This window comes from Hydra vulgaris, chromosome 12, assembly GCF_038396675.1.
Source record: "Hydra vulgaris chromosome 12, alternate assembly HydraT2T_AEP".
Taxonomy (NCBI): domain Eukaryota; kingdom Metazoa; phylum Cnidaria; class Hydrozoa; order Anthoathecata; family Hydridae; genus Hydra; species Hydra vulgaris.
In genome coordinates, this window is record NC_088931.1 from 33,063,108 (window position 1) to 33,081,756 (window position 18,649).

General features: G+C 27.0%; 1 protein-coding gene across 7 annotated transcripts in view; it reads right to left on the bottom strand.

The window, feature by feature from the left end:
- Window positions 1-18,649, bottom strand: part of LOC100202714 (SLAIN motif-containing protein 2) — a 45,971-nt gene that overhangs the window by 11,345 nt on the left and 15,977 nt on the right. The window contains exons 4-10 of one of the 7 annotated variants that reach the window (XM_065812971.1): window positions 13,654-13,740; window positions 11,626-11,781; window positions 11,474-11,530; window positions 6,978-6,998; window positions 6,659-6,697; window positions 6,502-6,531; window positions 999-1,103 (exon numbers count right to left, since the gene is read on the bottom strand). In XM_065812971.1, the coding sequence (XP_065669043.1) occupies window positions 999-1,103; window positions 6,502-6,531; window positions 6,659-6,697; window positions 6,978-6,998; window positions 11,474-11,530; window positions 11,626-11,781; window positions 13,654-13,740 (495 nt within the window). Of the gene's footprint in view, window positions 1-998; window positions 1,104-6,501; window positions 6,532-6,658; window positions 6,698-6,977; window positions 6,999-11,473; window positions 11,531-11,625; window positions 11,782-13,644; window positions 13,741-18,649 lie in introns of all 7 variants that reach the window. The other 6 variants (XM_065812969.1, XM_065812973.1, XM_065812975.1 and 3 more) reach the window with 6 other exon arrangements.

Genomic DNA, 18,649 nt, shown 5'->3' on the forward strand with positions numbered 1-18,649 from the left:
TTCGTCTTCTAGGATTAACTCTTATTTCCGATCTTTCATAAAAACCATATATCAAATCCATTACAAAACTAGCATCTGCTAAGGTTGCATCTCTTTATTGTGCTTGCGACTTTTTTACTCGGGATTCTATTCTTATTATCAATCTCAAATCTGTCCTTGTATGGAATACTGTTGCCACATCTGGAACAGATCTTCGAATGGTGCCTTTTCTCTTTTAGACAAGGTGCAAAAAGGTGCATTGTAAATATAGTTGGACCAGCTCTTGCAGCCAACCTTTAACCATTGTTACATTGCCGTAATGTTGCTTTCCTCTGCTCTAAAGAGTTAGCGTCTCTTGTGCTATCTACTAAAATTCATTCTCGTGTTACATGTCATTCAATAAGGTGTCATCTTTTTATTGTGACTGCTTCAAAGTGCTTCCGAAATTTTTATTCATCAAGTTTTTTCCTTGAACATCAGTTCTTTGGAATTCGCTTCCTTCATCTTGTTTTTCTGATTCATATAATTTGCAATCTTTCAAGTCATCTGTTAATCGTTATAAACTTGCTTTATAAACTATATCTTTTCTCTTCCAGTAACTTCCAACTCATATAGCGATTGCTTGCAGCATTGTTGGAAGTGAAAATGTTTAGAAAAAAAAAATCTCATAATTGTGAACTCAGTGTTCCACAACTTGTTTATTACCGTATATTTAATGTATAATTAGTTATAATGATTTGATTTAAATTGTTTAATTTTTTAAAATATTATTGATTTAAGTTTACATAAGTTAAAAACTTAATTTAATATTTAAAGTTGTTAAAAATATTTAAATATTTAAGTTAGCAGAAATTAAAAACATAATTTAATATTTAAAATTATTAAAAATATTTAAATATTTAAGTTAGCAGAAATTAAAAACATAATTTAATGTTTAAAATTGTTAAAAATATAAAATTATTTAAATTATTAAATAATTAAAAAAAGTTAAAAGAAATTCAAAATTATTTAAATTATACGTGTTTTAATCAAAATATTTCTGTAATCTGAAAAATCCAAATCTTCAAGAATTATGTCCTCCTCTGCAAATGATATTGAACGTTTAATGGCATTCGACCGAAAACCTAATGCATTATAAAAATTATGTCAAATTTATTAGCATTATATAAATTTATTTTCAGAAACTTATTATAACTATTAATTCATGTTAAATATATTTAGGGGAAGCAGGGTAAGATGGCGAATGGGGCAAGATGACTTTCCATAAAACAACTCAACAAAAAAACTTAAAAATGGGTGAAAGCAAAACTGTATTTCCATATTGTATTTTAAAACGCCAATTGGTTTTTAAAAATATTATTAAAGCAATTTTATGCGCATAAGTTTACTTTTTGTGCTAAAAAAAATTATCTTGCTTCCGGTTATTTAAAATAAATGGTGTCCTTCAGGTGAAACTTTTTTAGAAATATTTTTTTGTGGAGAGTGTTTATTTTGTGTTACTTTAGTTAGAGTAGTAAGTATTTTTCAAATTTTTATAAAATTGGAGGCAGAATTTGCAAAATAAGTCATCTTGCCCCCGTCACGTGACCAGGTAACAAATTTATGAACTTTTTATTTAAATTTTATTTTCAAATTTTTCAACTTGCTAATTAAAAATCAATGCAGGCAATGAATTATTATGGTATCATGAACACACTGACAAAGCATTACTGTTTCATGACTGATAGTTTTACAATAACTCAGGCTTTTCAAAACGTTCGCCATCTTGCCCCATATTCCCCTACATTTAATTATAATTTTTAAATATAACTTTTAAATTTGTAGTTATCAGGTAACCAAAAAAGTTCGTGCGGTTTTTCCGTATATAATAAAAACACACAAAAAGTAAGTACATTTATTCATCAAAATAGTCACCATTAGCATCTAAAACCTTTTCCCAACATAAAACAAGCTTATTTATTCCACTTCTAAAAAATTCTCGGTCCTTTGAGTCTATAAAAGCTTTCAACTCCATTTCAATCGCGTCCTGGTCTCGGAACTGCTGTCCTTTTAAATGATTTCCCAGGGAAAGGAAAAAATGGAAATCAGTTGGGGAGAGGTCTGGCGAGTATGGTGGATGAGGCAAACTCTCCCAACCAAGGCTTTTGAGCTTGTCCTGAGTCACGCGAGCGGTGTGCGGTCTCGCGTTGTCGTGGAGAAGCAGAACTCCTCTCCTGTGCACCAGTGCAGGCTGCTTTACAAGCAACAGGTCGAGAACTCGTTGCAGCTGTGCTGAGTAGACCAGTCCAGTAATGGTTTGGCCTGTTGGGAGCAGCTCGTAATGCACCACACCAGCTGTAGTCCACCAAATGCAGAGCAAAACCTTCCGCTCGTGGAGATTGGGCTTGGGTGTCTTTGGGATGGGGTCATCGGGGGACAACCAATGGTAGCAACGCTTGGTAATGTTGTACACAATCCATTTTTTGTCGCATGTCAATAAACGATCAAGAAAAGGCTCAACATTGTGGCGTGATAAGAGTGATGTGCAGATCGTAAGCCGTTGCTTCTTGTTGTTGATCGACAATTTGTGCGGAACCCACCGACTCAGCTTCCACATTTTCCCAATCGCATGCAGATGCAGGCGGATGGTTTCAACACTCACAGCAAACCTCACTGCAAGTTCTTGGCAAGTTTGGCTGGAGTCAGACTCGACAGCGTCCTTCAGTTCATCCTCATCAACCAACAATGGGCGTCCAGAACGCGGCAGGTCTTCGATGGACTCATCTCCCGAAGAAAATCGCTGAAACCACTTCTGTGCTGTGCGTTCACTTACTGTACCTTCTTCAAATGCTGTGCAGATGTTTTTGGCCGCTTGTGTTGCATTCCTTCCAAGTTTGAACTCGTAAAGTAAGCAAGATCGAATAATCGTTGGTTGGGTTGCCATCCTTTCTTTACACAAAACCTTTCCTGTAAGCTCGTTACAAGCCTACACTATATATGCAGCAACTGCGCGTGACACACGCGTTCTATTACGCAACAAAACTACTTGCCTTGTGCGATGTGGGTGTTGTAAAAAATGCTAAAAACAATTCAATTACCAAAAACCGCACGAACTTTTTTGGTTACCTAATATATATTCATTGTATACATTATTTAAAAATTTATGCTTGTTTTAGTATTTGACTATTTTAATTCATGTAGTTTTTATTAAATTAGAATAGATTAAGATCTCGGATCATATATTATTCTATTAAATTTAAATTTAATAGATCTTTTTCCAAAAGAACAATCATATTATAAATTTAAAAGGAACTTAATAACAATGCACATTTGAGTGTGTTTTACACGGTACTTTTGGCAGCCATTGCAACCGAGGTAATGGCAAGAAAGAGTCTCAGCACTTTGTTTTATAAGAAAACGTGAATGAAAGTGTATGCAAATATCTACGGTACATAAACTTCAAATTATGTAATATTAAAACATACTAAAACATATATCAAGTTTTACAGTTTTACTTTCACTTGAAAATTGCATTGCGGCAACATCTCCTTAATTTTGATCTAAAGCATTTATTTCCTTTTTATAAAATCTTATATTTATTATATTGTTTTAAAATTTTCATTACTTAACATGCCAGCATGACCACTGAGCTTCTGAACAAAAATGCTATGGTTCGAATCCTACCACTAACAATTTTTTTTTTTTTAAATCTTTCTCGATTTTTTTAAAATACAAAATAAAACACTTTGGAAGTTTTATAGATGTTATATACATAACATATGTAAAGATATTACACGCATAACAAACGAAAAGGAGAGAATTTTTAAAAAAGCTTAAAATTTCTAAAAACATTAAAACACCGGGAGAAATTTGTTGCGCTTATATGTTATGATAGAGATGCTTATGCTATTTTAGTTTTACATTTCAAGTTTTCTACAACTAAGTTGAGTTTGTGCAAGGAAAACAAGTATATAACATGTTTATATATAGAATATAAAATCTATAGAACTATAACATTGTTTTGCTATGCATTTTAAATAACAAAAATTAAAAAAAAAAGCAAGCTGATTTTTAAATTACTGGGCAAATTTTTTGGACCTTTAGTAATAATAATTTTTGTCTTAAAACTTTTTATTTTATTTATAATTAAAAAGGTTTGAACTTGCCAAGTAGCAACCTTAACTATATTTTAAAACAGTAAAGGGGTTTAAAAAGGATATCTTTATTAAGAACATAATTGAAAATTCTAACTTTATATTTAAAATAATCCAAAATTTATAAAAAAACAAAACAACAGACTTTCTACTGCAAATATAATAACAGTAAAAGCTTACATATTTTTAAGTATTGCTTTTTTAAAAAACTAAGTAATTTAAGAATTATAAATAAAATAAAAAGTTTTAAGACAAAAATTATTATTACTAAAGGTCCAAAAAATTTGCCCAGTAATTTAAAAATCAACCAATAAAAAATTATGCTGAAGCTATTTACGCATCGTACATTAATATCGATTTTTGTTTAAGGAATTATTTATTTTAGAAAGTTATAAAGTAAATAAATTATAAAGTTTAACAAGTCTTTTGTTTATTAAACAGTGTTAAAAGATGATATTCAAATCCTTTAGCTTACACACTTAACTTTTTTTTTTAATTTTTTCTAATTTTCTAGAATACAAAGTAAACCATTTTACTTTGTATTCAAGAAAAGGCCTATAGATATTATATGCATAACATATATAAAGATATATACTATAACAAAAGAAAGGAAGAGAATGTTTTAAAAAGCTTTTTAAAATTATTACTAAAAACATTAAAAAGCTTTTAAAAAATTCTAAAAACATGAAAACATTGTTAGAAATTTGTTGCGCATATTATTAATGTGCTTAAGTAATTAGTCTGTGTATTTAAGACACATTAAAGAGACTTTCTTCTAGAAAAAAGATTTTAAATGCAAACTTTAATTTTCTTAAAAATTAACAGGGCAAGAGTCCCAATAAACTAGAATATTTATTTACATATTTAGGTCTTGAAACTTTTTATGCCGATGGTAATTGATTAACACATTTCAAGCGGGTATTCTAAATATTATTTAGACAGGTACTAATATCCATTCAGTTGATAAATAGCGATTCGAGCAACAGCTACCAAAACAATTAGTTAATTTTAAAGTTAATTATAACAGAAATTTTTTTAAATAACTTTAGAAAGTAAATAACAAGTATAGTTTTTCTATATGTATATAGTTATTTTTCGACAGTATAATAAAAAACATTGAATTAGTAAAGAAAAGCTTGGTGTGGATTAGATTTACCAAGACCCGTATTTTACGGGTCCGCACAGCTAGTACTCCATAAAAATATATTTTTTATACAAATATATAAAGGTTTATTTTTAAATTATTACAACTAATTTATATATATATATAAATTATTTAAAATAATTTATATTGTAAATAGGTAGTAATAGGAAAGTAATAAAAAAAAAAAGGTAATTTCCTATTAACAAGAAAACAAACTGAAATCATTTTTTTTTTTAAATATATGCTTTGTGTTACGCAGCTCACATTTTACATACGGTGGCGATTTGCGTATGCGTTCAGCAGTTTTACATTAAGTAAAAAACTTTTTTATTTTGGAATATTCAAATTATTTTTAAATAAATTTTATTATATATCATTTTAATAATAATAGATCATAAAAAAAATGCATTTAACCACAACTGGGAATTTTTTAAAGAAACAGAATATTTTTAAAAATTTAAATTTAGTTTTGAAGGAATGTAAAATATTAAAACAAAGAATGTAAAATTTAGTTTAAAAAGAATATAAAATAGTTTTGCATTATTTATTAAAGAAATTTTTTCTTATCATCTGCTAACTAATTCTTTACACAAAACATAGTCTCTCCATTATAGATTAAATGCGAAAGCAAATAAAAAACTTTCTTATAAAAAGGGAAAAGTGTTTTTGTTAAGTTTTTTAACTTTTGCTAAATAATTTAAAAAAATTTTTTTGTTTGTTATTAATTCAATATTGCATAAAATTCTTTTTGTAGCGTGGTACTTTAAAATACACTAATGACACAATTTAACATTTAACAATGTAATTATCAAATGATGTAAATATCAAATAATACAGGTTTAAAAAATTACATTTATTAGCGTTATGCATTTTCGTTAAGCAATAAAATCTACGCAATAAAATCAAAATTATAAATCAAAATACACAATAAAATCAAAAGATAGGATATTGAAAAATGAAAAATAATATTGTAAAATGTTAAAGATTAAAAATATTTTCAGTAAGAAACCTGAAAATATTTGCAACATCTTTTTAGATAAAAACAAACATTTTTTTTATTTAATTAAAAGCTTTTTATTAACAACATTGCTGCTTCGCCTTAAGATTCACTAATTATCAACACCCCTTTTTCACTAATTATCAACCCTTTTTCACTTTTTTGATTTTCTAAAAACTATATTTACTAAGACTTGTTTTTTACTTCAAAAAATCTTCTGGATTGCAACTTATATTAAAGATAAATACCTGTGCTTTCATTAGAACTTTGCTGAACACCTATAAAAATGAAAATCTTTTTAAAATTAAAATAAAAATCTTTTTCTTTAACTAACAGAACTTTTATTAAGTTTTTCACAAAAAAAAAACCAAATAAATTTAAGGACTTATTAGGACAATTCAGCACCTGAGTCTCTAGGCTGCATACCTCTGGGACGTACTACACCTGAAGATTTAGTTAATAATTAGTTTAGAAGTCAATTTTTAAACATTAAAACTTATTAAGATTTTTATACAAAAAAATGCTTTGAAAATTTACATGTGTTTGCATATAAACTACATATAGTTCTTTTATATAATTATGCTATAGAAAAATTTAGTAATAAATACAAGAAAAAGTAATTTAACAAAACAAAAAACATAAAAACAGAGAGTTAAGTTTATTTAAAAAATGTTACAAATTATTTATAAAAGTATACAGAGATGCTATAACAAAAATTTCTTACCAAGTCCATCAGAAGATAATCCTACAATTTAAAAAATAAAACACAAACTTTTTTAACAATGTTTATAAATAAACTGTAAATAACATATATTAAATGTATAAAAAGTTAAAATTTTAATTTTTTTAAAGTTATCATCTTAGATAAGTTTTTGTAATTAAATTAAATTAAAACATCTATTCATGGTATTTAAATTTATCTTTATTAAAAAATTATTTTAATATAATATACAATTTTTATATACCGTTATTATACAAGTAATATAAAAAAAAACCATTAAAAAATCAAACAAAAAAAAAAAGACACTATTATTTGTTTTTTTTCTTTAAGGGGTTTTTTATAATACTTGAATAACGAGGTTATATATAACCCCTAGAATAATTGTACATTATATTAAAAATAATTTTTTTATATAGAAAAGTTGAAATACCATAAACAGATGTTTTAATTTTATAATGTTAATAAAATTAACAAGCATGCCTTTATATTAATAATGATACTAATAACTGTTGATTGTTTTTACAATAAAAATTTAAAATCGTTAAAACTTTCAACACTAATCCCAATCAGAATTGCAAAGCTTTATAAAAATGAACAAAGTTGCTTGGTTTATAATCACAAGATTTCAGATTGTTTAGGATTTTATGTTTACACAAAAATCGAGATTTTCAGTAGCAGATAAATATTAGGTGTCAAAGTCTCTTATTACAATAGTATATTGATTTTGGGGATAAAAAAAACAAATTGGGTTGAACTAAAAGTTGTAAAATATTAAGGAGAATCCAAATCGGGTTTTGAAAAATTGAAAATTTTTTGAAATTGAAAAAAATTTGCTTAGGTGATTTGACTTCTTATATTTCACTAAAATTATAACCTGGTTTCTTGAGAAAACTTTGTTTTTATATACAAAAATGATACTTTTTAAATATTCAAGAGATTAAATATTTATTATTGATATTTAAATGTTAGTTAAAAACATTTTTATATGAAGAAATATTTCTTAAAAACTCCTATAAAATTCATAAGAAATTTTTCTTTATTTGCATGTGTACTTTGAATTTAAGAAATTATTAAATACAAGTTACAAATTTACATATAAAACTATTAATATATTGAGATTAAGAAAACATTTTTCATTGGTTTACTAAATACAGTTTGTTTTAATATAAAGTAAAACAAAAATAAACAAGAGTTTGTTTATTGTTATTTTTAGACAAAATTTCTACTTGCTTCTTGATTTTTTACAAATATGTCTTTTTTTTTCATGAGTGAACACTCTACTTTAAGTTTCTGTAACATGCTTTACACAACACTCAACATTGTCCATGACATAGTCAATTAGAACCCTCAAAGGTTTCAATAAAAACTGTTTGATTTTAGAAGTTTTTAGAGAGGTAGTAAGGACCAGTTCAACAGGTGACTCTCATGATGTCAGGTCTACCAATTTCTCTGCATTCAAGTTCAAAAATTTTTTTTTTGTTGAAGGGGGGGGGGGGTCTTGATCTTGGTGATTAATCGTCTTTTTGTAGATCCTCATTTCTAGTATTTTGAATATATACTATCTTATTAATATCTACAATTCTTTCCTCTTCAATAATTAAACACAATAATGTTTGAAGAACACACTCACTAAAATCAAATCAAGCTGATCTTTAAATAGATAGCAATACTATTTTAACAACAGTTGGTAAAGCATGTTTTGAACATGTTTTGAATAAAATTTGATAAAGAAATCAAACCATTTTTTTAATGATACTAATATATCTTTATCTATTTAAGGTGTATGGGTACAGTTGAAAGAGCAAATGTTGGTGACCTCAGGCAGAAAGTTAAGTTCGACATGGTCAAAGATAATTATCCTACTAAAACATTTTCCTGATATAAAATTTTTTATATCAGGAAACTAATACAGGTCAACTAAAACAGGTAACAATTTTGTATTAAGGGTTCTAAAACTACAGTTATTGATCTGAGGAGTAGTTCTTGTCTGACTAAGGTTAAAAGAGATTGTAGTGTAAATGCAATTTAACAATGCTCAAATTAAAAACATATTTATAACTTTGATTATTTGGCTGTGAAAGGTTGTATAACATGTTCTATAGAAAATAAGTATTACGTAAATAAATTTAAAAAAAAAACAATACATCAGCTGCATCAAGATATCTAGGTATTAGAAAAGGCTTTTTTTTATTGCACTACTGATAGAAATGAAAAAAAGAAATGCAGAGAGCTTCTTCTCCCAAATAAATTTTAAAATGATGATTTTAATTTAAAAAACCTTTGTAACCATTTCAACAATACAAAGTTGTCGAAATTATTTTTTCATCAGTCATAGTTTTTAAACTTATTTAGATGTCGAGGAACAAATGGCTTATCACATTATTTCTCAAAGTGAAAAAATAAAGTGAAAGTGGTGACATCATTTCATTAAAGATAGGAGGTAGTAAACTAAAATTATCTATTGGATCTAAGAATACTACAAAAGCTACCAATTTATTCACAAAAATTTTCTTGATATGATAAAGTCACAATACTAATACAAACTTTATTCTGCACAATAAAATGATTTCTGTAGCAAAATTGAATGCTTATTTTTATTTTCAATTAGTATTAAGTTATACCTAGCCTTATTTATAAATTTTACTGGAGACAGGGCCTAATGGTGTTTATTACCTTGCTTAGAATTCAAAAACTATTTTTCTCCTTGTCTGCTCTTGCAAACAATTTTTTTTTACTTATTTTTATTTTACTTTTTGTTTTTAGCCCAACATTGTTTTAGTGGACTTGTCTTTAGTGTGAATTTTGCTTTTTATGTTTCTGCAACATAAAATGCAAAATGATCACATACAGGTGATCATTGGAGTTATTCAGTCAGGTAGACATCGAAAAAGTGTTACTAAGATTAGATTGCAGCTGGGTTTGTTGAGTGATAATCTCAAAGGATAGATCTAGAAGAAGATTTGTTATGTAAAGAGCAGGGCAGATAAAACATTTCATCAATGGCTTATCAGCATTAATAATGCAATTATAGTAATATTCTCAAATATGGCAAAACTAATAAGTATATAAGTGAAGTGGTAATGGCTGTATCTAGATTACGCTCTAATATGAGTCTAAAAAATATAAAATGGTAAATAAACAACCTCATCTGTCAATTTAGTAGTTTAAAACAAACGGAATCACAAGATAAGGTCAAACAAAGATACAGAGAAGATATACAAACATAAAATAAATCAGTGGTTTAGTGGTATTAGAGACTGTTAATGACATTTCGAGACATGTGTTAATGACATGTTGAGACATGTGTTAATGACATGTTGAGACAAATGTTAATGACATGTTGAGACATGTGTTAATGACTACAGGTGTGATGCATTTGTTTGTTCCGCCATGTAATTTTGGTATGGTCATGTTATTTTCACACCTAATTTTTTAAATCAAGTGAATAGAAAGCTAAACGTACTCACTTCTGGCGCTTATGGGCTAGTACATCAGAGCCAAACGTAAGACCTACAGAATCAATTCAATTGATTAAATGTACACATTAGTGACCATAGGTCACAAGCCTTTACTCTTAGCCAATAATATTGGGACCTTTGCTGGTGTGAAATAATTTGAATAAATGTGTAAGCCCAACACCATTAGGTTACATTTTGGTTAAGTGCTATAACAACATTCAGCAGGATATAGCCTAATGTCAACTTTATTATGGCAGTGTACAATGGAAAAAATTGTGGCTCAGCAACTTTTGATTACTATACATTAATACATTTACTAACTCGATAGTTTTATTACAGTATTAAATTTATCAACAATTTTAACAAAAAATTAAACATTTAATGTAATTTAATTAAACTAATTAAATTGAATTGATAAATGAATCTTTAAACAGATAACCATGATCTTCCTGGAAGTTTAAAGAAAATCAAACTTGAAGAAAATATTAGTGTAGTATAGTGATATAGTATTTTTTTTATTTTATTTGAATATTGAAAGAAATTTTGTTATTTCAATTGACAAAAAAAGTAATTTGTCATAATAAAATATCATTGCCTTTAAATTTAATATCATTGCATTTAATATGAATAAAATATCATTGCATTTAAATTAAAGTAAACAACATCAAGTTTAAAATTTTGTATTTCTGTTATTAATTTACTTTTTTATAATACTAGGATAAATTTATAGTAAATGACAACAAATATAACTAAATGAAAACTAATCATATTAATATTGCAGATAATGTTACATGCAGTATAAAGTAAAGTATAAAAATAATTTCATAGTTTTTAGCAATATAGTCTAAAACAGAGACCAAAAGCTAATTCTTTAAATATACATTTCTTGAAAAAAAAAAAAAAAAGAAAAAAAAAACATTTATTGTGATAAATTTTTGTGCAACTGCAACATGCATCTTGTAAGATATTTGCATTCATTTGACTAAATAATTTATAATAAATTATATAACTTTTTTAGAAAAAACATAACATTCAAATCACCTGATCCAGACCGCTGATAATTAACACCTGACTTGTATCTTTGTTCTTCATAAGTAGCTAAAGTAATGACAAAATCACTATGTATAATATAAATGATACTACACTTTTAAAACAAAGCGTTAACAACTATTTCATATGAATGTCATAATTACGGGAATTAAAGTTCATTTTCATTGGTTCAAGTTCCTCTTCATCACTCCAATTTAATTTGAATGGCTTGTTTTCTTTTCTTTCATTAACTTGATTGTTTTGTTGCAAACGATCAACCCAAGCATAATGTGTTTGCTCCAGGTGCTTTGGTTTTCTTACTAAAAGAAAAAACCAGTTTTTTAACAAACTGTTGCAACTAAATTCTAAATTGGAAAACCTTTTGGAATTTTACATCTAAAGTAATCTAATATTGCTCAAACTTTCTTAATTTGAACTGTAATTATATTGCTGAAAACTCTAAAACAGTTAGTGATGAGTTTTTAATTAGTATTTAATATTTTTGTATGGTTTTTAATGTGGTTTTTTAATACAAATTATTGATTGATTTTCTATGAAGTTAGGTTAAGTGGAAGTTAGTTTAATGACAAGATAAAAAAATGAAATAAACTTCTCGTTATGTTTAATTTTAGAAAACTACAACCTAACGGGACATGGAATCAAGTATGGAATTATTTGATATGTTTAAAACATATGATGGAACTTCAGAAGCTCCTGTGTGGATACAAAGAACAAAAGTGATTGCTGAAATGAAGAAAAAAAAGCTGGAACTACTTTTTCTTCTTCAAAAAACTACTTATTCTGTTTATGACGTTTTAACTGTTGAAGATAAACAATATGCAAATGAAGTTGAACATTCTCTGCGTATGCTTACAGTGGATCTGAGCTTTTCACAAAACAAAAATTAATTGAAAGAGAGAAAGCTGATGTATTTTCGACTGATTTAAAACAATTAGCTTATCTTACTAAATTATCAGAAGAGTTAGTGCAGTTGACATTTGTCGTGGGATTGTCAAAGGTCATTATCATCAAGATTTCAAGCAGTAATAGACCCAATCAATATCATGCTACCCAAGGTGCGAACTTCTTTAAACAGTATGGGAAAAGATGATAATAATGCTATCAACCCTGTGTCTCAGCATCATGCAACAAAAACCCCTTTAGTATGTTACAATTGCAGAAGGTTACACCTCATTTCGAGGAATTGTTCATACGCAAAGAACTCCAAAGAATACGCAAAACAAACTTAAAGAATACACAAAATCTCCAAAGAAAATCTTTCGATGTTTCAAATGTGATGACAAAGAACATATGTCTTTGAGATGCCAAAAAATACAGGAGAACAAGCGCAGAAGCAATGAATCTGCGCGACCTCATTTCTGAACAACAGTGGGATTAGCGTATTAATAACTATTCTTTGAAAGTTAATAGTATAGTGTCAACAGCTTTGGTGGACACGGGGTGTTCAAAATTGATTTTAAATCACAAGTTTTGTCCAAAAATCTTAAGTCTCCAAAGGTTCATCAATGTATTGGATCCATGACTGTGACTTTCAAGGTTAATGATATCAAAGTACATGACAAAGTTATTTTGGTAGATTTCTAACTGTTTAGAGATGATATGATGCTCGGAATAATTTTTTTATGTTAAATAAAAAGTTCCATTATGTTATTAGAAGGAATTTTTACTTCTTCATCAGGAATGACAAAGTTTGGGACCAGCTGGTGCGGAAAGGTGCAAGGAAAATGATGAAAATGATATGTACCCGCCCAAAGGACGAATTCCATTAACATTAACTGTGATTCTAAGAAATAAAGATAATAAAGTTTGACCTGTTTAGGATTGAAGAGATCAATAAAATTATTGATTGATTTTGTAAAATGTTAGGTTAAGTGAATGTTAGTTTAATGACAAGATAAAAAAGTAAATAAAATTTCTCATTGTTTTTATGACAAGAAAATTATACAAACCAATTCTAGCCTGCACACTAAAATAAAACTTTAGCCTTTTTTTTGATATTTTACCAAAAATATTTTTATTTATTTTTGTAAACAACTGTTATAACAACTTAAGTCAAAATAAATATTGTGAGCATAAAATTATAAACAGTAAATGTAACTAATTGGTCAGAGGTGTAATTGGTTTAGGTCATAGGATAAGGATGGTGGGAATAACACTCAAACCTTTATTACTAAGTATATTGTCAGTTGAAATAGAATCAAGTTCAGAGTCAATGTTGTCAGAGTAGTCATTTTCGCCACCAAATTCAATTTGAGAATCTAAAAGAGTTCAACAGCTTATATAAAGTCATAAGTCAGCATAATAAAAAATAAAGCTCATAAAAAGTTATCAAAATAGAAAACTATTTAGTCTACTAAATATTATTTGAATATATAACTAAATATCATTCAGTCAATATATATATATATATATATATATATATATATATATATATATATATATATATATACATATATATATATATATATATATATATATATATATATATATATATATATATATATATATATATATATATATATTTATATATATATATATATATATATATATATATATATATATATATATATATATATATATATATATATATATATATATATATATATATATATATATATATATATATATATATATATATATATATAGGGGTCGAAATAAGTGTTGGACATTGCTGCCCCTCAGACCATTTGTGAGAATGGTCTGAGGTGTGACCCTGCTAGAGGAGGACAACAAACCATGGTTCATTTTTTCAGTAAAAATGAACAATGATTGGTTACCCCATAAATCAAGTCTCAAAAACAGTCCAGGGGCACCGATTTCCGACACCTATTTCGACCCCTGTATATTTATATAAAGAATTCCATTAAGAATCACACACATATATACACATTAGTTACCAGCAATCTTTGGTATTAAGATGCTTCAAGATAGAGCAGATAGTTTATAAGAAAATAAGAGTTAACTCAAAAATAAAAAAAAATAAAAGTTAACTAATTGCTATCTTATTTGAAAAATAAGTTTGAACCATTTTTTTGTAGAATTAAAAGAAATGTGTTATTAAAAATAAGTAAATGTAAACAAAACCTAAACTTTCTAGCAGTTTATTAATTTTTTTCTAAATTAAAGTTAAAGCTTTCAAGCTAAAAAGTTAAATGTTTTTTTTATTAACTTAAACAGAAAAATATCTAAAAAATTTTTTTGATAACTGTTTATCTAAACTCAAATAAGTTGCAACTATGGTTTTTTTTTTAATTTTTTATTTACATAAGTTTATTTAATTATATGGCTTTTATGTAAAACTACCCATTTTTACAGGACTCAAACATGTCTAAAAAATCATAAAAATTAAATTATTTACGTTTCATTATAAATAAAAATACGCGGGAAAATGTTTTACACTAATTTTAAAAATTCATTAATTATAAATTCAGTTTGTTTCGTAATAAATTAAATGTAAAAAATTAAAATTAAAATAAGATTGAATGGGAAAAATATGCAACTTTCATATTTTGCACATTATAGTTTTTTGGTCTAATTAAGGTACTCGCGCTTGAAGCAATTAATTTTTCTAAAAAAAGTAATACACATACATACAAACATTTATATAGTAAACTAAAAATCAGTAAATAATTCAAACTATTTTTGTACAGATACCCACTTTCAACCTAGTTTTACAAACTTTTTGTTGATTAAACAATTTTGTTTAACCTTAGTTATGTGAGACAGATGTTTGAGGTATATTATGCTCTCAATCTGGATTTCAAACAGTTATGGTTGCCTAGCTGTTTGATTTTTTATTATAGTTGAGTAAAACCAGCACACCTTTTCACCAGCACAAAACATTTAACAATTCATTTATATTGTATAATATTTTCTTCTCTACAGAATTTTTTAGTAACAACTATTTTTTACATTTGCAATGACATTTTTAGAAAATAGTTGAGTAATATTTGATGTTATTTTATTAACAACACATATTTGCTAAATATTACAAACACATATTTGCTAGTCAAACAGCAAATTAATTCAAGCAAAACCTAGAACCACTAAATATCAAACAAGCTTTAAATGCTGTTTACTCAGACATGTTGATCAGAGCAGCCTCAAAAAACTGAAAAAAGCTGAAAGCGCGTTGCAAAAAGGCTCTAAAACAATCAGCAGAAAAGACAACATGCCCAAAAAAGAAAATATCAGCTATATGCTGCAACATTCCATCAGCATTAAAATACTCTTGTTCAATATCCAGGATTATTTTTGAATCATTTTAGTATCAGATAGAAAAATTGCAGTACATGTTATGAGGAAACTTTTCTAATGTCACACTGTTTATAATAATTTGGCAACCCACTGCACAGTGTACCAGAGGTGAGCAAAACCTTTTAAAACCAACTATTATATTGGAGTAATTTAATTATGTAAATGTAATCTAGAGACCCCCGGCACTCTAAAATTAATATAGTTTTTTCCTTACTGTGATTTTTGAGTTCAGTATATCGATTTTACTACAAAAATGGCAATATTTTATTTTTCAAATATTGGTGAAAATGCAATGAACCATATAAAAATAAAATATGAGAGCAACAAGATAATTTTACAACATTTTAATCTCTTAAAAGTTTATATTAGTCCATTGACATCAAATATTTAAATAAGAAGAAGAAATATAAAAATTTATTTTTGATGCTTTTTGTCAAAGTGTTTGTCAATAAAACCCCTTAAAATGCACATTAATTTGTGTACACTTACCTTTACACAAACTAAAAAACACTAGGTCGCATATATCTACTTTAAATTACACTCTCATATATAGATAAAAATTTACAACCAAATTTTCAGAGCTTGGCTGAACGCAGTAGGTGCTAGACTTTTTATCATAAATGATATCCAATCATAGATTTTGCTTTAAAAACAGAAGATGCATAAAGAATAGTTTTAATCATTCGAATCTTTTTAAATTCTTTTTTAAAAAGCACTTTTAATGTTATTGTGAAAAGTTATGGAACATTTTATGAAAAAGGAGGGAACAAATAAGGATTTTGAGGCAGGGAACAAATAAGCCTTAAAGTTTCAACCCTTCCTCACTCCAAACATACAAATGTTTGGAGAATGCTGTGTCTGGAAAAATATCAAACACCAAAAAATGCTGGATCCGTCACTGAAGAGAATATTTATTATTTGTATTTATGTATGCAAAAAGTTTTTATTTATGTAAAAAGAAGAGTTTAATTTAGTAAAGAGTTAAAATTAGTTTGTTTACGAGAAAAAAAAATTTTTAATATCTTATTGTGTTGAAAGCAAGAAAACTACCTCATCTAGTACCTTTAGTTTTAATGTCGTCTAAATAACTTTTCTAAAATATCATTTTTATTTAGAAAACTGTTCTTAAATGCGTCAAATTTGTTTTTTCATTTAAATAACACTCATAAAATGAAAAAACAGTAACATAATTGTGAAAAATAGTCATTTCATACACCCTAATATTAATGTTTTAGACTAAAAAAAAAGAGAGTACTACACAATAAAATTCTCCAGGCCTCAAACAACTTATGATTTTATGATGAAAATGCTTTACTAAGGTGTCCAGAATAAGAAGGAGTCAGTGAAAAATCAAAGTCTCCAATTAGCCTGCGGAGACCAAGGGGTTCTTGATGTACTGATATGTATGATATATGTCATCACCTAGATTCTTATAAATTTAAAAAAATTTGTTAATAAAGTTCAAACTATATCGAATGTTATTTGTTTACATTCACAATATCAAAGAAATTAAGTACATAAAAGAAATAAAAATCACAAAAATATCTTGACAACCCATGACCACACCTACCTTTGCAATTATAACCACTCCAGGAGACCAAATATGGCCAGATTTGATTGAAAAAACATCGAGATATTCTAGGATCACCCTTTACCACCCCTAAAATGATCACCTGAGCGGTGATGACCACTCTTAAAGACCGAATATGCCTAGTTTCGAATTCCCTGACCGCAATTGTCTATATTTAGACATACAACATGTCCCATCTAATTGAAAAACATTGAGACATCTCAGGACCACCCTTGATTACTACTAAAATGACCATTTAAATAATCATGACCACATCTAAAATTATTTAGATGTGGTCATGACTATTATGACCACATAAAAATCAGGGAATTTAAATCTGGGCATATTAACCCAGATTTAAATTCCCTGACAGCAGTTACCTATAATTAGATATACAGCATGTCCCATCTAATTTAAAAACCATCAAGAAACCTCATAACCACCTTTGAAAACCCCTAGAATAACCACTTGAGTGATCATGACCACTCCAAAATTAAAATGGAGCCAAAATGAAATCCTTGTCCTTAAAAACCTTTATAAACATGTAATATATGCTTATATTTAACCTATAAATAGTTTTGTCATTTTTAAACATTTTTAAACTGGCCCACTGTACATACATACCTACATACCTACATACATATATACATACATACATACATACATACATACATACATACATACATACATACATACATACATACATACATACATACATACATACAGCACTTATTGAACATACTATTGAACCATATGATGTAACAGATGCTTTTTTACCAGTATTCATCAAGGGCTAGAAGTCTGGTGAAGCCCATAGCTACCAACAGCGTGGAAAATACGAAAGGATTTGACAGTCAATTATTTTTATTTTATTTTTATTGGACAGTCAACATTTTATTTTTTTATTTGTTTATATCTTAGTAATAGTTCTTTTTGAATAAACTTTATAAATACAAAAATAAGTTAATGCTTATTTTTGTATTTATAAAGTTTATTCAAAAATAAAATCAATACTTTTTTTAAAAGCGCAAAGAAGCAATTGATAATTTTTAATTCATTTAAGAATAAATAATTTCATTGCAATGACTTTGCAAATGGTGGGAAAAGCTGGGAGAAAAATAATAAAAAAGACTGAATAAAAAAAAAGTACAGTTGAGATTATGTTTTTAATTACACAATAATTTCGAATAATAATGAAATAAATATCTGAAGTTAAAGAAGAAAAACTTTCGCATTTTTATATCTCTTGCTCAGTAAAATCATTTCAAAAACTGCTAATGTTAATTAGTCAATAATAATGCTAATTAGTTAATAATGTTAATAATTCTTGTTTGCAGATA